Source organism: Dipodomys merriami, unplaced genomic scaffold (assembly GCF_024711535.1).
Source record: "Dipodomys merriami isolate MVZ:Mamm:240054 unplaced genomic scaffold, mDipMer1.0.p SCAF_9, whole genome shotgun sequence".
In the NCBI taxonomy this organism is placed as follows: Eukaryota; Metazoa; Chordata; class Mammalia; order Rodentia; family Heteromyidae; genus Dipodomys; species Dipodomys merriami.
Window position 1 is genome coordinate 26,385,357 of NW_027206512.1, and position 20,766 is coordinate 26,406,122.

A 20,766-nucleotide genomic window follows, 5' to 3' on the forward strand; every position below is an offset into this window, starting at 1 on the left:
TAGATGGCTTCATTCAAGAGTGTCCTCCATAGAAAAGCCAGTGAAAATCAACTAAAAGTAGAGCTACGTAGGTCTTGTCTTAGCAACAATTATACTACTTTCCATTTTAATACACTACTGTATGTTATAAACAAGAAATGTATATATAAATAAGAAATTTTTCTATCTTAAATTACATTTGACAGAATAGTATATTTCTCCCATAGACCAAGTACTTAAAACCTGGTCTGGACATTTGATTCTTCACCATGGAGTAATTCAGGGATATCATTTAACATATATTTTTGAAAATTTTCTCACTTTGTGGAATACAAAGATGTGACTCATAGAAAGTTAGTAAAATAAAGCATTCCCATTTTATACAATGGGAAATAGAAAGCTAAGGCCCTAAATCTGAGAAACTTGGCACTAGTGCAAAAAATGAAATAGTTCATTGTCATCACTCAGTAAGCCATTTTAACTTAAAAGTCATTATAGAGCCCTTTTTGTTTTACATTGAGTTTTCAAAATATTTACTGTCATTTTGTTTTTGTTTGTTTTCTTGCTTTAATGTAGTACTGAGATAAACTTACAAAAAAGACAAAAAGTACAGAAATAAAAAAACGTGACCAAAGGGGGGAAAAGATACAACAAAACAAAACAAAAATAAAAAGTAAAATAACAAAAAACTTCTTGTTTCTATTTCTTAGAGTTCATTTTGATAGAAATCATTTTATATAATCATATGCACATAGTTATTGAGTCTTTGTGATCCTCTCCTAAGAATGTCTTCCTTTGGTCTCACTGTGTAAATGTTTAGAGTCCAGGATAATCTATTGTATTCTTTAGTAGGGAAACTAAGTGTCCAGGCAAGTATGTCTAGTTAGCTTATACAAACAATGCCCATTGCCACATTAACAAAGATACCTTCAAATATTAGTTCACAAATTCCCATCTGTGCTTCATGTTTTCTTTGGGAAAAAATAACAATTGGGCAACAGACATAGATTTATTTTGCTCTAAGACTGATGTCATGTCTAGGGCTGAGGCACAATTGGCCCAGTGGTAGAGAACTTGCCTTGCAAGTGTGTGACTCTGGGTTTGATCTCAAGAACTTTTGTGTGTGCACCTGGGCCTGGGTACTGACTCAGAGAGCTTTTATCTAGCCTTTTATTCAAGGCTAGCTCTCTACCACTTGAGCAATAGTAAGACTTTCAGCTTTAGTTAATGTAAGGTAAATGCTTCATGGACTTTCCCTGCCCACGCTGGCTTTGAATTGTGATCCTCAGATCTCAGCCTGCTAAGAAGGCTTTGGAGGTAGGATTATAGACATAAACCACCAGCATCCAACTTTAGCTTTTTTTTTTTTTTTTTTTTGGTCGGTCATGGGGCTTAAACTCAGGGACTGGACACTGTCCTTGAGCTCTTTTGCTCAAGATTAGAGCTCTACCACTTTGAGCCACAGTGGTACTTCCGGTTTTCTAGTGTTCAATTAAAGATAAGAGTCTCACGGACGTTCCTACCTGGGCTGCCTTCAAACCACAATCATCAGATCTCAGCCTCCTGATTAGCTAGGATTATAGGCGTGAGCCCCTGGCACCTGGGTTGCACAATTTTTTTTAAAGCATGTTTAATTTTAAAAATTTACATAATAAAAATCTTGGAGAAATTTTAAGAAAGTATATATTTCTGGTTTATAATAAGTAAGTTTGCTTTTCTAATTCTTTTTTTTAAATGCTACGAAATGTGCTTTCTAAATAAACTACTGTGAAAGCAATACATACGAAAGAGATAAAGCCCTATGGTCTGACACCAATCATTCAAAATATAATAACCCACCTTCATAGCTGGCAGTGACTTCACTAAAAGATTTTACAAAGGTGATGAAAAACCTAAGTGGAGATACTCATATATTTGCTTTTGTGTTTTGCAAACAGCCCCAATATTTTTATCTATTTATTTGTTCATTCAACTAAAAAGATTTTAACATCCTACAAAGTAATTGTGCCCGGGGGCTGGTAATACTACATGTTATACACAATCAAATTCAAAACTATACTTCAAAAGTAAGGAAGAGTGGAAACTAAGTAGGAAATAGTAATACAGTGAAGGTGTGCCATTCCATGATAGTTACAATATTAACCTGGCCTTTGGAGTAAGAGAGTGAGTGATTCCTAAAATGGCAGAAAAGTGCTGATGAATGGTTCAGTATCCTGAGAGGGGAGTAGTATGAAATAATGCTATGAAACAAATGAGAATATAGCCATTTCTTGTAAATGAAAAGTGTCATCATGGCTGGAACATAGGATGGGGACTTGAGCATGTAGGAGAAGGGTGTAATTAATATAGACAAGGACCAGAACCACACTGGGACCTTTTGACTTTGTTTGGAAGGACATGAAATGTCAGCAAAGGATTCACACACTGCAGAATGATCTCTCAAATTCCAATGTGCTAAGTAAATTGAGAGCCCAAGCCTGGAAATAGAAGGATGCAGCAGGAAGTTGCTGAAATCCATAATATGAGGAAAAAGAGGTTGCTTGAAGGAGAATAGTGGCAGAGTGATGACTTTTTTTGAAACAGCTGGCCATATTTGGAGTGTAACCAACAGCAACAACAACCTTTTTGATAGCTAATTAGCTAGAACCAGAATGAAACCCATTGTATGTTCTGTATCAAACTATGTTCCCGCATTCTTTAAAAGAACTGTAAGCAACAAAGTAATCTCTGGCTTGACGTACAGAACACAGCACATGTTTTCTTTTTCCTATTAGTGCCGAATATGTTATTTATATAGAATATGGAAACTTCTATCCTTAAGAGACTTGTGTTCCACAAATCTACAAACATATGAGGAGGTAGTCACTCACAGAGTGGATAGGAGAGGGGTAATTAGTGAACAGACAGCATTGTTTCTCTGGTGAGAATTTTATGAAAAGGTAACATGGTTGGATCACCACAAACCATGGCAGGATATGGACTCTAACTGGGAACTCTCAAAATAATGGCACTGTGCTATGTCAATTCTCAACAAAGCATTAGTAGGCCACATACATTTGCACCTACAAAGAGAGAGAGAGAGAGAGAGAGAGAGAGAGAGAGAGAGAGAGAGAGAGAGAGAGAGAGAGAGAGAGAGAGAGAGAGAGAGAGATTGAGCAAAATATCAATGCATGGGGGACATAGAGAGAATGAAGAATGAAAAAGTACCTCTCTATGCAATAATAGATGCAATTATTCCATGATAGTACTTTACTGGGGTCTTGGTGTCAGATTAGACATTTTTTAGATCTTAACAATCTCATCTCTTACAGGCTGTGGTAAACGAGTTGCTCCATTAATAGTCAACAGAATAATGTCTGGGGAACTTGCAGCTAAAGGGGCCTGGCCTTGGCAAGCCTCCCTCCAACGTGGTAATATCCATCAGTGTGGAGCCACCTTGATTAGTAATATGTGGCTTGTCACTGCGGCTCATTGCTTTAAAAGGTAAGTTACTCATTTCAAGTCAGATCCCAATACTGAAAGTAAAAAGGCTTGAGTTTTATCATATTTGGAAGGAATAATCTGTTCCAAATGTTGCTGAAGTAAAACAAGGAAAGCTCTCAGATTCTTTTCTAAAATTATAGTCTCTTCACATATTTATTTGGAAAATTTGTTGTGAAGAAAGGGAGTATGAATCATTATTCTAGTATTCATTAATCAAGTCTTCAAAGCTTTATTCAAGAAACTATAAGAAAGCAGAAATACTCCTAACACAAAACATTTACAAAGAACTTATGAAATCAGTCCCATGTCAAACAATGTTCTACATTTAGTACTGGTCTATTTTTGCAAAAATACAAAAAGCAGAAATGTGCTTTGACATGTGAAAATGATATAGAAATATTTGTCAGGAGCTAGCTTACTTAGAATAAGTTGTATGCAGAATTCTATTCTGATTTATGTTGCATTCTTAAACATCAGAGCCCAGAGTATATGAGCGCTCAGGCTTCTGATTAAACCATGTCTGGAGTATTAAATCTGTGGTGCACAATACACTTCAAGATGTCTGGGAAAAATAAAGTGATCTTAGAGTCTTGGGAAAAACGATTCTCAGCCAGGCATAATAGCTCAAGCTCACCTACTTGGGAGCTGGACATCAGATAATCATAGTCTGAGGTCAGTCCAGGCAAAAAGAAGTTTGAAAGACTCCATTTTGGCCAATGACTGGGTGTAGTGGTGTATACCTCTTAAGTCACAGACACAGGGGAGCGCAAGTAGGAATATAGCAATCTAGGCTGGCCCAGCTGTAAAGGGAGACCCTATCTTGAAAAAACAAATGTAGAAAGGGGCTAGATATGTGGCACAAGTGGTAGAGCACCTACCTAGGAAGAGTAACTCCTTGAGCTCAATTTCTGACAAAAAACACAAAGGAAGAAAGAGAGAATGTATATCTATACAGCCTTTCCACTCAAAGTGTGGCCCACTTAGCACTATGCAATTTGAAAGAAATTTTAAAAAAGTAAATCTTAGCCAAGACTCATGTAATCAGAAGCCACATTTTAATAAGATCCCTTAATTATCTGTGTGCATATTAAAATCTGAAAAATGTCTTGAGAGATAAAAATATTTTTCTGGGTAACCTCTATAGCACAGATGATTGCTGCATTAATAGATCTGAAATTCTGTTAAATGCAAGAGAATTAGAGTTAAAAACATATTTGCCACCAGGCAGAGCTATCCAAAGGTGAAAGGAATTCCAAGTTACAGAAACAGGATTCTAAGACATCATGCAGAAGAGCTCAGGCATGACAATGCTTTTGTAATGACAACCAGCTCCAGTTATTAAGCTATTACTATGCTACGGACATTTGATTAGATATTTACATTTTTCTTTTATATAAAATCCTCATATCCATTGAACTAAGTCCTGTTTGGTAAGCTGTTTTTCACAGAGGGTGATAAGAAAAGGTGCTTGCCTGCAGTCAATGTTTGGAGATGGTGAAATTCAAAGCATATTTTTCTGATGCCAAAACTCATCTTTCACGGATGGGGAATCAGTGAGAGGACTGGTCAATTTTTTTTTATCATACGTATGAGATATATTTTATCATACATAAAAATATATTCTATACAATACTTGATATATAAAGTATATATATCATTGTATGACATAGATCAGACACAATTCATCTTATATATTATGCATTATACATAACACACATATATCACATGTATATATGATCATGCATATACCACATGCCAGACATTTGATACATATGACACACATAACATATATCATACATATGAAATATATAATTTATTTTCCTTAAGTACAAATGGATTTCAATTTGTTATTTGGAAAATAATAATCAACAATATTTACAAATGCCCTTTCCTTAGGGATATCTTTCTAGAACAAATGTTACCATTTTGAATTTTTACAGTTTACTTTAGAATTAAAACAAGTTCCTATGAATCTATGCTTATCATCATTAATTTTTACCTTAATGATTTGGGCCCTGGTTAAAAGTTTAGAAGCCTAAACCTTACCTAGCATCTCTAAAGTTATGCATGCTTTTAAGGTTTATAATCTATGAATATAATAAAATAAAAGCTGAACTAAATATATTGGTTCATTGTTTGAGAATTTCAGTGTGATCATTCCCATGTGAGTAAATACAATTCAACATCTAACTTTTTTATTTGTAAGTCCAAAACAGGTATATACTAAATTTATCTAGGCATATTTAAGTTTTAGCTTACAAACCAAAATGTCAATATATGTATAATATATAAGTTATTTTTATAAACCAGTCTTTGGTAAGCTTCTTTACTGTATTTTTATATCAAAATGTTGTATGAAAGCAACCACAATAATCCCAGCACAATTTATATAGTTGCAAAATGAGACTTATCTCTATTATCATCTTTATATACTTCAGCTAAAGCTAATCACCAAAGAATTACTGACTGAAAAGCAAGTGTCATTTGAGTCAATTCTAGGCACTTTATCACATCTTATAAGACATGCTGGTTCCTTCTTACCTCTCCAATTCAATCATCCCAGTTATTCTTCCCCTTACCTCCTAAATTTAATCTCGTCTGGCCTACAGCCTTGAGATGTTTACCTGGAAACGTGTCTCCCCATCTTCTCAGGGCTCACTCCTCTTCCTTAACCATGTTTTAAACTAACTATGTTTGAGAAAAAGAGCATTCCCTAACTAGCCCCTAATATTCTATGTATAATCCTATTTTATTTTGCCTCTAACGTTCAGATCATCTACTTTTGAAAATTTGTTTTGACCCTTTTTCTTCCCCAAGTCTAGTAATCTTGTGAAGTAGAAAGCTATGTCTTATTCTCTTCTCCAGCCCTAGTTTTTTGATAATATTCAGTTTACAGATATTCAATAAATACTACCTGAAGGGCTAAATGAGTACTATTGCATGTGCCTCATGGCACTAAGATTGCAAATTCAATATGAATTTCACCACTTGAAAATAATTTGGGGAGGGGGTAGTTGTGGAGGTGGGGAGGAAAGGGATGATAGGGGAAAAACAAAGGAGGAGGCAATAATGCTCAATAGGAAATGTACTCATTACCTTGCTCATGTAACTATAACCCCTCTGTATAGCATTTTTACAATAAAAACATACAAAAAAGAATAAATTAAGATTCAAAGTTTCAAGAAAGTACAAAAAGATAAATCTTCCTACCACTTACTTAATTCGCCAATGGGCAGTGACTGAAGACCCACAACGGAACAGCGAGTCCTTTGCCCGACACTTTGAGTGATAAGACACTGACAGAGCCCTTCTCCGAGGCAGTCATGGGTGGGCTTTATAGAAACATACTGAGAACTGGAAATCCAGAACAAAGAACTATCCCAACAACAGACTGCAAAAGAAAAAAGAAATGGCAGCTGGGAAAAATAAATTCCTTAAATGTAAAAAAAAAAAAAAGGAAAATAAGTTATTCTTCTATCTACTAACAGTAGACTATATTTAAATGGGCAAAGAAAGTTATCATTGTAACCAAATATTGTCAGAGTGAGGTAATTTTTTCTTTTCTTAGCCTAAATGCAATTAATGTAGCTCGTATATTCTATGGTGTTCATATTTTCTGTGATTTTCTAACCTTACCAGCAATGCTAACCCTCGACAATGGACTGTCAGTTTCGGAACGACAATAAACCCTCCTCTGATGAAACGAGAGGTCAGAAGAATCATCGTCCACGAGAGATATCGCTCCCCAGCAAGAGAGTACGACATTGCAGTTGTACAGATCTCTCCCAGGGTCACCTTTACAGATGACGTCCGCCACGTTTGCTTGCCAGAAGCCTCTGCGTCCCTCCGACCGAATTCTACAGTCTACATCACAGGATTTGGAGCGCTGTACTATGGTGGTGGGTATCTCAGAGAGCTCACGGAATGCTAAGTGCCAACAGGGTGATATCATGTCCATCGATACTATCCTGCCAGCCAGGCCCGCAGCTTGTTACTTTTTTATTAGAACTCTTATTTTGCAAGTGAAATGGTATATACCACAAAATCAAGAAAAATAAAGGAGTAAGTGGAAGGGAGGTAAAAATGTTGAAGGTGCTGAAACAGTAAAACACAGTGTATTCATGAACTTCTTTGTTACATTGCAAATCAATACATAGCCTACAAAATTAAGAAAAGTTAGGAAAGGGATAGGTTGGGAGGGATGGGAGAGAACTTTGAAAGGTGGATGACAGTCATCTATATGCACTGTATTAAAATGCTTTGTTGACTGTCAACTCCTTTGTACAACTATTTATATATATATATATGTATATATATATATATATATATATATATATATATATATAATGTTATCCTAGCTACTTAGGAGGCTGAGATTTGAGAATCTTAAGGTCCATGAGACTCTTATCTCCCAATAAACTACTCAGAAAAGGCCAGAAGTGGCTCTGTGGCTCAAGTGGTAGAGCATTAGACTTAGTGTTAGCCTTCGGCAAAAGAAACTCGAGACAGTGCATAGTCCCTGAGTTTAAGTCCCAGAAATCACACACACACACACATACACACACACACACACACACACACACACACACATACACACGAAAAGTTAACCAACACAGAAACAAAGAAAGATAACTAAAACAGAAAACTTGACCTATAGGAAGTGGAAGTCAATGCAAGTGAGGAGTAGGACTTCAAACATAGCTAGAATCAGGACTTCATAGGATGCTATGAATCTCTGAATGTCACTTCTCCTGGGGCCAGGGGAGGTTCTGCCCTCTTTGTCTTCATTTGGAGGGCCTCTAGCTCCACATAGTGGCAGAGATGGCCAAGTGAATTTGGATTGATGGACCAACTACCTTTGTTTTAAATAATTGTTATTTAAAAATATTGTAAAGGTAATTACAGGGGGGATACAGTTACATGAGTCAAGTAATTAGTACATTTCCTTTTGAACAATGTCACCATTCTTTATTCTCTCCCAGTTTTTCCCCTCCTGATGTAATTCCCCCATAAGTTGTATAGTTAATTTCCAACATAGTGTCTAGTGGGTTTCACTAACTTGATTCACCCTTTGTCCCATCATTTCTGTGCTTCCCCCTTCCCTCCCCAAATTAGATAAGCTTATAAACAAGACAAAGGATACAGATATTTTTTAAAAAAACAGCGACACCAAAGCCACCAACACAACTATGTTCTTTGCAGTATTGTTTACCATAGTCAAGATATGAAATTGACCCAGATGTCCCTCAGTGGACGAAAGGATCAAGAAAATGTGTTATATACACAATGGAATTTTATACTTCCATCAGAGAGAATGGCATTCCCCCATTTGTAAAGAAATGGAAAGACTTGGAAAATTATACTAAGCAAAGTAAGCCAGACCCCCAAAAACATAGGCTGCATGGTTTTCCCCATCTGTGATATCTAGAATGTGCCTATAAATCTATAACTAAACCCAATGCACAGTAAAAAACAAATAATTACATCTGGACATGATTAATTAAACAGCAATCTAAACATTTACACAGTGAGAACAAAGGAGGATGTTTTTGGGAGAAGATCCCAAGAACTGAATAGTTATGTGCATAAGATCATATAAAATAATGTTCATTGAAATGAACTCCAAGAAAGGGAAGTAAGATGTTTTTTTATTATACTGTTTGTGGTTCTTTTTACTCATTTTCATATTTCCTTTTTTCTTTGGTTTATTCCCAACTATTCTTTTAGGCCTGTGGGAAAAAATTGCTTTAAAGAGACTGAAATGTATTCAAAAGACAGAATAACTTTTAAATTTTCTTGCTATATGTTTTGTAATTACATTTTCTAAACTTTGCATGAATATTTTCTTAGCACTTTAAGCATGTCTTACAGATGCCTCTTTAGAAATAAAATTTGAAATGGTTCTTTCTCTCTCTCTCTCTTTTTTTTTTTTTTTTTGCCCATCATGGGGCCTGAACTCTGGGCCTGGGCGCTGTCCCTCAGCTCTTCAGCTCAAGCCTAGAGCCCTACCACTTGAGCCACAACACCACTTCTGGCTTTTTCTGCTTATGTGGTACTGAGGAATCGAACCTAGGGCCTCATGCATGCAAGGCAAGTACTTAACCACTGAGCCACCTTCCCAGCCCTGAAATGGTTTTATTGATATTCTTTTAAAAAAAGTCTATTTCTATTACAGTGTAACAGATTACATGAACTTAACAGCTTGAAGCAGCACCTATTTATTATTAGTTTTGATTTTTGTGGGTCAAAAGTTCAGATACAACTTGGTTGGGTCCTCAGTCTCTCACAAAACTGCAATCAAGGAATAGGCTGTGGTGTAGTCACATCTTTGGCTCTGGTGTCTAGGCCAAGCTGACTGATGGAAGAAGTCTGTTTCTTGCAGCTGGAAAACTCAGAGTGTCTTGCTTCCATAAAGGAAATTGTCTCTGATTCAGCAAAATTCTAAGCCCATATGGAAAAGTAATAACTGGTTTGAATAGTCTTACCTTGGATAATCTACTTTTTTGTAAGCTAAAAATCGATTTGGTTAGGGACTTTAATACATCTGAAAAATTCCTACATATAATTATGAAAATTATATCCATTATATCCACAGATTGCCAACATAATTGGGGCAGGAATCTCTTATGAACCATCTTGGAATTCTATTAATCAGAACATTATGGTTTTTTGACCAGTATATAGTTTTATAGGAGAATACCACATGCCAAAATATTGTGTTATCCATTCTAGTGAATGTACCTGCTATATTATTGACTTCAGGATTTATACAAGATTAAATCATTGTTACTTAGTGATATAAATGTAAATGGTATAATGAATGTACACAGTATAGTAAGTTTTCTGTTAAGCCAAGAAAGAAGACCATACAGACATGAAAAGTTTCTAGGAACAATCTAGAATCTGCACATTCAAACTTCATAAAAATTGGCATGTCTTCCATAAAAATTTAAACTAGCTTTTTTCAAAGATTGTCATTTTAAAAAACCAAATGGTTAAATATTTTTCTTTCTTAAAGTACTTATAAAATATGAAGCACAGTAAGCATCATAAAATGTGCCAGATTTTAATCATATTTTTTCTCTAGGACTCTTTTATGCTGATCTTATTCCATAGAGACAATTTTAGAACGAAAAAGATTAGAAAAATCTGTTCATTCCATTTTAGGTAAGGATGCTAATTGCAAAATCTAAAACTACTTTTCTTTTTCTTAAGGGGAATCCCAAAATAATCTTCGAGAAGCCAGAGTGAAGATCATAAGCAATGCTGTGTGCAAGCAACCACACGTGTACGGCAATGACATAAAATTTGGAATGTTTTGTGCTGGATTTCTGGAAGGAAATTATGATGCCTGCAGGGTAGGTTGAAGGGAGAAAATAATGTAAATATCTGTAATTCAAATTTTTATATGTCCTAGGGAATACTTTGTGGTTTTTTTCTGTTAATATAAAATACATATATCATGTCAGCTTGAAAAGATTTTAAATGTAAATTGCACAATGGGTACATATTTTAAGTGTTTTATTAGGCAATATGAAATAAGCAAAGAGTTTCTCTGAGGCTATCAAGCTAACTAAAAAATTAAAATTTCTTAATAACCATCAACTCTAGGAAAAGCAGAGTCTGTATCCTCAAAGGGCTCCCCGTCCACAGAGGAATCAAGGATGTACAGTGAATTATGGTATGAGGCTATAAGTAACGTAATGGAGAGAAAATTTTTTTTCTTGAAGGGGATATCTTTAGAACATGTTTCACAAAAAAAAGGTATTTCAATAAAGTCTGAAGCTAAATAGACACAATTATGGAGTAAGAATATTATATGAGGGGCAGGGGGTTAGCTCAGCGGAAGGGTACCAGCCTGGCACGCACAAGGCCCTGGGTTCAGTCCTCAGCCTTGGGGGGAAAAAAGAATATTATATTAAGAAAGAGGAAGTATGGTCAAAGTGATGAAGCTGTTGAGTCTCAGCATGAGGAGCAGGGTTGGTGAGATTAAGCTATTTGTTAGTGTCCTAAAGTTCTTCCCAGTGCTTTTCCCAGCCTCTAAAATCCACCTGCAGATCTATTTTTTTTAAACAAGGGTATGAGTGTTCAACTTCTCAGAAGCACTCGTGCTTTTTTTGTATGTTTTTTATTGTAAAAATACTGTACAGAGGGGTTACAGTTACATGAGCAACGTCATGAGTACATTTCCTATTGAGCATTGTTTTCTCCTCCTTTGTTTTTCCCCTACCATCCCTTCCCTCCCACCTCCACAACTACCCCTGCCTCCCTGTCGAAGTTGTAACCTTTGCTTTCCACATAGTCTTTTGTACTTCTCATTGTTACAATGGTTCAACCTGTATCCCTATTTAAGCATTTTGTTTTTCCCTTCCCCTCCCCAAATTAGAGAAGTGTATATACAATATGAGGGCACCGTCATCAAATACAGTGAAAACAAGGCTTATACCATAGGGGAGGAACATACAAAGAAACAAAAAAAATCACAAATAAATACATTAGAAACAATAACAAGAAAGAAAAAATATGTTTCCCTATCTTGGGGTTCATTTCACTTAACATCATCTTATATAGTCATATGTACATAGCTTTTGACCTTTTGTGCTTGTCCTACACATGTACTAGTTATTGCAAATAAGGGAAACCATAGGACCTATGTTTCTTTGGGCCTGGCTTACTTCACTTAATATAATTTTTTCCAAGTCTTTCCATTTCCTAACAAATGGGCAATGTCATTCTTTCTGATGGAGGCATAGAATTCCATTGTGTATATATACCACATTTTCTTGATCCATTCATCTACTGAGGGGCATCTGAGTTGGTTCCATATCTTAGCTATGGTAAATAATGCTGTGATAAACATAGTTGTGCTGGTAGCTTTAGTATGGTCTTGTCTGTGATCATTTGGGTAAATGCCCAAGAGGGAGCTCTATGTGGAGTCTTTTGAGGAACCTCCATACTGCTTTCCATAGTGGTTGAACAAGTTTACACTCCCACCATCAATGCTGTAGGGTTCCCTTCTGTCCACATCCCCTCCAGCATCTGTTGTTATTAGAGTTCTTTATTATAGCCATTCTAACTGGGGTGAGGTGGTATCTCAATGTTGTTTTGATTAGCATTTCTTTTATGGCTAGAAAGTTGAGCATTTCTTCCTGTGTCTATTGGCCATCCTTCTTTCCTCTTCATAGAAGTTTCTTTTTAAGTCTTTAACCCACTTATTTATCCGGCTTTTGTTTCTTTGAGGATTAGTTGTTGAGGGATTTAATTTTTTGAGTTCCAAGTATATTTTTGATATGAGACCCTTGTCTGTTGTATGGGAGCCTCTTCAATAAATGGTGCTGGCAAAATTGGTTAATCACTTGTAGAAAACTAAAGCTAGATCTTTATATATCATCCTGCATCAGAATCAACTCCAAATGGATCAAGGACCTTGGAACCAAAGCAGACACCCTGAAAACATTACAGGAAGGAATAGGAGAAACCCTAGGTCTCCTTGGCACAGTCCAAAAATGTTCTTAATAGAGACACAGAAACACAACAAATCAAAGAAAGGTTAGACAAATGGGATTGCATGAAATTGCAGAGCTTCTGCATGGCAAAGGACATAGCTAGCAAGATCAATAGAAAGCCCACGGATTGGGAGAAGATCTTCATTAGGCATTCACTTTTTAACATGAAATTCTTGAAAACCCCAAAAAGTGTTGAAAGGAAGGGAATGATATGAATATGAGGTGACAGGAAGCTCTACCCAGAGTTCTATATATATGGGCAACATTTGTTAGGAAAGCAGTGAATTTTGTACCTCTTGCATTGAGCAAGAGAAAGATCTAATTTCAATGGATGAAAAAGGGTAGGGAGGCAACCAGAATTGAAGTAATGCTGAAAGATATCTGTGCCACAGGAAGCAAGCAAAGGCAGGGTCTGGAGGCTTAGAGCAGACAAGGTATTATGATTCAATGAAATTAATGATAAGCTTCATAAAGAATCTTCATTGAATTGGAGCACAGAGGTAAGATTCCTGCCTAATCGGGCAAATATGTACTTATGGAAAAATGGGGAAAGTTATCAAGAAAGGGGGTCAGGTACAAGAACTCAATATAGAAATACAATAGTTGTAGCTGATGCACATGATGGCCTTAATCTATCTGATAAGATGGAAATCCAGGCACTAACATTAAATGATCAGCTTAGGATGCACAACAACAAATGGTACCAGATCTGGAATAGAAATCATGGGAGTCCATTATCAAAGAAACTATCGATGGTTTTTAATTGTGAAGCTTTCTCTGCCTCCTATTGAAACAAAGACCCAAGTATTCAAAACCTCATCATGACAAAATGTTAGGGCCCTAGCGATAAAGGAGGAAAACTTCAGAATTGAAGGAATGGGTATCACACTTGCATAGAAAGTCTCAATAAACTTGGAAGGTTGAGGACAGGGAAAAACACTCAAATTTCAAAAAGAAAGTTTTTTAATTCAAGATTCTTGCCCATGAAATCTGAAACTAGTATTAACTATGAGAGTAGAACAACAAATTTGAGACAGGCAATGTCTCAAAAAAATGCATTTCTCATCGTGTCTTTCTTAGGAGAGAATCGGGGTACTCAGCAAAATGGAGTTGAATATTAAGAAAACAGAAAGAGCCTAAACCATTGTGAATCTGACACAAGAGAATGATGTGTGCATGTGGGTCTGAGAGGGACAGAAATATAGACAGGTCATAGGGAGTAAAAAAGCTGACATGTCATCTAATGTCCTTGAGTATTAGGAACAATTTTTTTTTGGGGGGGGGGTCCGGTCGTGGGGCCTGAACTCTGGGCCTGGGCGCTGTCCCTCAGCTCTTCAGCTCAAGGCTAGCACTCTACCACTTGAGCCACAGCGCCACTTCCGGCTTTTTTCTTTTTGTTTATGCGGTGCTGAGGAATCGAACCCAGAGCCTCATGCATGCGAGGCAAGCACTCTACCACTGAGCCACCTTCCCAGCCCAGGAACAATTATTATTAGATCATGTCAGATTTTTTGGAATATTCAACATTTGCCACAGGTACATGGAAAACTAGCCCAATGAAAGAGTATTGATAAGAAATTATTATTGGTTGGTTATCATTGATAAGAAATTATTGATAAGAAACCCAGGTCTGCCAAATAAAAGTACAAAGAAATCAAGATTTTGCTTGAATTCATAACATTTACAGAACAATAGCTGTTAGTATAACCAAAAGTAGAGACTAAATCATAATGATATAGTGAAGGAAAGTGGGGAAATGTTGTAAAATAGATAGATCCCAAACTACATGACAGGAAATTCATATAAATCATCTAGAGAAATAGAAATTTGATCATCTCATTTAATGACAAGAAGTTAGATGATATAAGAAATCATAAAACTAGTGTGAGTTAGAAAAATGAATCAAGAAATGTAGGATGTACAAGATGCCAATAGACCATAGCAGTGATCCTAGTTTTTTGGGTAGCTGAAGATGGATGAATTCTGGTTTGAGGCCAGCTGAGTAGAAGCTCAATGTGGTGGTGTACACCTGTGATTTCAGGAATATTGGGAAGCTTAAATGTAGGTGTAGCAAAGCTTAGGCACGAACCAATACCACATACCAACAAGACCCTCTTCTAAGAATGATGAGTAAAAGCAAAAGCCAGAAGTATGGCTGAGCAGTCCTGTGTGAGTTTTGTAAGTGCTAGACCCTGAGTTCAAATTCCAGTTCTGCCCACCCCCAAATGTAGTACTATTGTTATTCTATTGTTTTCTCCTTTTAACTATGTATTTATTTACTTTAACAACAATAAAAATGATGTGAAATGTGGAAATTTAACCTTCCTGATAATTTTGAAGTCCATTTTTAATTTAATTATTCTATATTGATATATAGAGTCTGATATGTAGAATCTATATACTGTCTATTAATACAAACAAGTATATCCTCTAAGCATCTTAAATCATAAGGTTTGTGTTTTACTCACTTGCATTTGTTTTTCCTTTATCTTTTTACTTTCAGGGTGATTCTGGAGGACCATTAGTGGTAAGAGATCCTATTGGTACCTGGTATCTCATGGGAATTGTGAGCTGGGGTGATAACTGTGGCCAAAAGAACAAGCCTGGAGTCTACACACAAGTGACCTATTACCGACGCTGGATTGCTTCAAGAACAGGCCTCTAACTCACCATGAAATCTAAACAAAGAGTGCTGCGTGCAGGACGCACATACGTGAAGACTCAGACATCCAACAGGCATTCAGTACAATAAAGTGAGCTTGGATGACTAGCAGCATGAAACCATGACATGATTTGTTTTACAATTGTTTAGTCAGTCGGTGATCCATGGCCAAGATAAAAGGGCTTTTTATCTGTAAATTAATGTCAGTTTATCCTAATGTGAAAAATATAGGGGCTGGGAAGGTGGCTCAGTGGTAGAGCGCTTGCCTTGCATGCTCAAGGCCCTGGGTTCGATTCCTCAGCACCACATAAGCAAAAAGAAAAAAGCCGGAAGTGGGGCTGTGGCTCAAGTGGTAGAGCGCTAGCCTTGAGCTGAAGAGCTGAGGGACAGCGCTCAGGCCCAGAGTTCAGGCCCCACAACCGGACCCAAAAAAAAAAAAAAAAAAAAAAAAAAAAAAAATATAGCAATGATATTCAGCTCTTTAAGTCAAATAAATTGGAGGATAAAGAAGACACAATGCAAATTCTCTGTTATCCTTGAGAGTTTAAAGCAAAGTGTCAAGGGTGTTTCCTTAAGTGAGAAACTTCTTGAACTCTCAGTGTTCAGAAGAATCATATAATCCCATATGATTTCTCCAGACTTCAGGAATAATACTATTCATTTCCTTTTCTAGAACTTTTCTACCACAGGAAATAGCTTGCTACTTCTAAAAGCATGTGAGGAATTTTTATAATATATATATATATATATATATATATATATATGTAATATATAGGAAACAAAGTCGAGTGGTAAATTAATGACTTTTTAATCTATAGCTGTGAAACCTCTATAATGTCTTCATGGATTTTTTTAACACACACAGAGATCTCTAGTGTGCATAGACAAAAAATTTTTGAGACAATAAGATCATGAGCAGTCCCCAGACAAGGTTTCAATAATTTGACATTTTAAAAATGCAGTTACACATTTTCATCACCAGGGGGAGATTTTTAGCTATAATTATTTTAAAAAGTTGCATGCTCAAAAACTATTCAGAATGTACAGTCATGCTTAAAATCTGCCACCACCCTGGAGCCCTAACATCTATAGAAGAAGAGGAGAAGGAGGAGGAGCTTTGCTTGTCTTACTAATTATAAAAACATTTACCACATAAAATGTATGGGCAAAATAGTCTAAATTAACATGCTCAGTTAAGTGTTTCACGAAGACATTAGGAGAGTTAGGCTGCTACATTCCAGAATACAGCTCGATGAGGGTCTTGTAGAAATGGTACTCTGCTTGGCAGAGCCTGTGAAACTTCAACGTTTGTGTGCTGGGGAATCTCAGGTAGTCCAAATTAGCCAAAAATCATTGGAACAGTGAAATTATTTTAGAATAATTTCCCTATTTGCTCTTGAGAAGACATAAATAATCCTAATGCAATCTATTCTTACCTAATGCAGTCTGAATGGGATTTATGATTTGTCCACCAACAATTAATTCATAATTTAGACTAATAGAACTTTGAAGTTTAAGAAAGATCCCATAGGTCATACAAACAAACACAGTCATAGTGAAGAAAACTGAAGCTGTTGGTAGCTGGCATTCTTGTGTATCATTTTTCACATGACCTTTTCCTAACTATCTTTATGATGGTCTGTAGTTATTGAATCAGTAGGTCTATGAATATCAGTAAGTGGTATTAAATCAGTTTTTAATTAGGAAATTCTTAAGGCAATTAATGATTTTGAGTGATTCACTTAGGCAGCTGGCTGCCAATTCTCTAAATTATTATGTATTATGGTGGTAAGGTGAAATTTTCTCTTTGAATGCTAAGAATTAGGAAATGATTTTAGAGTTGCAAATTATGAACTTGTAAACTTGTGTAGCATTTCATTTTGGGTCATATGTAAGCAAATGTTGATATATCATTTCAAATCTAATAAACTTGGTGGTAAGAGCATTCTACAAACAATATTACTGAGTCTGTGTTAGCCTAGTAGTGCAAGCCTATTAACTGTGGAAACAAATGACATGCCTTTTAGTTTGAATCATTTTGAAGCCAGGTTTCTTAACATTGATGCCATTGTCAGAAAACCTCATTGTTTTAGGGGCTGCCCTGTTCACTGTCAAGTGGTTAGTAATATTCACTAAATGCTACAACATCCTTCTTCCCCCAAATTATGATAACTAAAAATAACACAAGATATTGGTAAATGTTTCCTAGGGAACTGAAGTACGCCCTATTGACAACAACTATTTTGAAGGAAGTTGATCACTTTTAGAAATGTGAAACTCAAAAATACGACATTAAGCAACAAAAAAAAAAAAACTGTACTGATCAATCTCAACCTTCCCTATTCAGTCCCTATAAGAACAGTAGCATAACTAGCTGGTCCTGCAGTCAATAGTTACTTCAAATACAGACTGATCTCTCCATACAATTTGTTTCTAGCATTTCTATCTGCCCAACATGCACAAGAACTTGGGGTTCAATCCTTAACACTGTAATAAATCAAACAATTTCTAAACCAGAGTACTGCCATACAGCCCCTAAAATTTTACTTTGAAAGATAGAGTTTTACAAAATCATTCTCTCATGAAATTTCACTTCCTTGACCACAATACACAGTATATTCTACTTCATAGATCCATTATATATGACAAAACATGGATATAGTAAAATCTGAAACAGAAGCTTTATGAAAACAATACCCTTCCTGATGCATCTAAATCTCACATCATGATTCCATTCTATTCTTTGTAAAAGAGCATACCATCAGTGAAACTAATTTTGTAATTAGCACTTCAGAACTAAAGACTAGACCAATCACGCACTATTATTGACATTGAATTATTATGCCATTATCATTTTCTCTACCTTCAATTTCACTGTACAGTATTCGCTTAGCAAATCGCTGCCAGGTTATAATATTGTTTGATATTTTCATTCCCATATTCTCAGACCTCCACTCATTTTCCCTCTGCCTGAAAAAGAGTCTAAATCCATGTGCCTATTGCATTTAAGATTCTTTTTTATTAAGATCTACAGAAACTAGTAAAATCTTTATTTTGCTGCACCCTTTATATGTGTATTATATGCTGCAATTTTTATGTGTATTAGCTCTTAAAATATTTTCAATCCTACAAGGTTAAAGGCCACTTTATTAGGCTTAGGCATGGTGGTACATGTCTGTACTAGCAGGAAGGTATAGGTAAGAGGAATGCCAGCCCGGAGCAAACACACCGAGCTCTATCTGAAAAAAAAAATGTCTAAAGCAAAAGGCCTACGGTTATGGCTTACGGGATTGAGGACCCAACTAGCATCTAACTTCAGGTCAGCTGTCAGTTCACCAACACACAAAAGGAAGACACACTGCAGCCAGAAATCTTCGCAATAAGAATTCTCATCTTGCACTGTAGAATGGAACCTTCCCTCCGCCATTACCCATGAGATGGAGCTCTGGGCTGGAGCCCAATGTCACAAGGCCAGCCCACGGTACTGGGCTCCTCTCTCCCACGATCGAAGCCGCAATTCACAGAGGAGGGAGACAGCAAAGGCTTCCTCAGCCTTGTAAGGTCCTGGTAGCGCATCCACCTCCTCACACACACATCCCCCCCAAAAAAGAAAAGGAAAAAATCTGCCTTATTATTTCCTACAGTATTTAGAATATTATTCAACACGTCTTAGGTAAATTTAAAGGAAAGACTATATTACCCAGTGCTGATGGCTTATGCCTATAATCCTAACTACTGGGAGGGTAGAAATCCGACGACTTTCAACTCAAGGCTAGCCTGCGATCTCAGCCCACCCCATACTGGGGTGCATTGGGTCACACTTGTCATTTCAGCTGTGTGTTAGGTGGAGACAAGGAGGGGCACAATTTCGATTGGTCTTGGCAATAACGTATTTTTTTTAAAGTATGATAGCCCCCTACCTCATTAGAAAAGGCTTGGCATGCTGCTACAAGCCTGTTATCCCAACTACAGTGGGAAGCATAAATAGGAAGCTTTAGCATTCGCATAAAAGCAAGACGCTATGACAAATACAACTAGTGCAAAAAAAATGGTAGAAGTGTGACCCAAGTTTCAGAGATCCTGCCTAACAAGAGCAAAAGCCTGGGTTTAATCCCCAAGATGGCAAAATATTACAATTAACAGACTATGCCGATGAAGTAACTCATTCCCAACTGTAACGACCCCTCCTCCGACACCTTTTCCCTTACTGAACTGTTTGACTATGCAGTCTGATTCTGCACTTTTGAATGTTCCTAAACACTGCCTGCTCTTTGCCTTCATCAAAAGAAACCAAACAGGAGCAGACAGGCCCTCCTTCAGGATGGTTTCCTGCCAAGAGTCCCTTCAATTCAAAAACATTTCCCCTATGTTCTTCAGCAGCTACATCTGAGGATCCAGGTATATCAGGAAGCAAATCTTTGCTGTACAACATTTCTTGATTCTTTTTCTGCTTCTATTTAATCTATCAGTATTTGACCTTTCTTCCTCATTCTTCATAACTACAGACTGTTCCTTAATCCCCAACAGATATCACAGTTATGTGCTTAAAAGCTTTGCAAAAATCAAGATGAATCAGTAGAACTGTATCAATAGTACTAAAGACCAACTCAAGTCTGTTTACTCCTTCAACAGTGAATGGATGCTGTTATATTCATGTGGGTAGGATGTTATGACACAATTTCATGGCTCCAAAGGACTTCAAGCCCTGTTTAACTTCCTCTGCACCATCATATATTTTATAGTTTAGAGTGAAAGAATAAGTGAAGTACTAGAATAAAACCTGATTAAATAATTATTGACTTCAGATCAAATAATCTTTAAAAATATTTGTAAGAGATTACATTACCAAATCACACATTTGCCAAATGATGGGTAATATAACATAGAAATAATATGAAGTCAGGCAGAACTGATTTAAACCTCAGCTCCATCATGATAGATGAGTGATACGGGTCTGTTATTTGAACTCTGTGATAGTTCTTGTGTTGATGTTGTTTTGCAGACAAAATTTCATCATGTAGCTCAGGTTAGACTTGAACTTGCTATGTGGCCTAGGCTGGGCTCAAATTCACAATTCATATATATATATATATATATATATATATATATATATATATATTTCAAACACAATTTTTA

At 36.4% G+C, this 20,766-nt stretch overlaps 1 protein-coding gene across 1 annotated transcript in view; it reads left to right on the forward strand.

Annotated features, from left to right (window-relative positions):
* The window catches only part of Tmprss11a (transmembrane serine protease 11A), a 44,114-nt gene extending 28,481 nt beyond the window's left edge, over positions 1 to 15,633 (forward strand). The window contains exons 6-10 of the mRNA XM_070012594.1: positions 807 to 852; positions 3,291 to 3,462; positions 7,102 to 7,361; positions 10,678 to 10,820; positions 15,472 to 15,633. Coding sequence (XP_069868695.1) covers positions 807 to 852; positions 3,291 to 3,462; positions 7,102 to 7,361; positions 10,678 to 10,820; positions 15,472 to 15,633 — 783 coding nt within the window. The remainder of the gene's footprint in view (positions 1 to 806; positions 853 to 3,290; positions 3,463 to 7,101; positions 7,362 to 10,677; positions 10,821 to 15,471) is intronic.
* Positions 15,634 to 20,766: the final 5,133 nt, after the last annotated feature.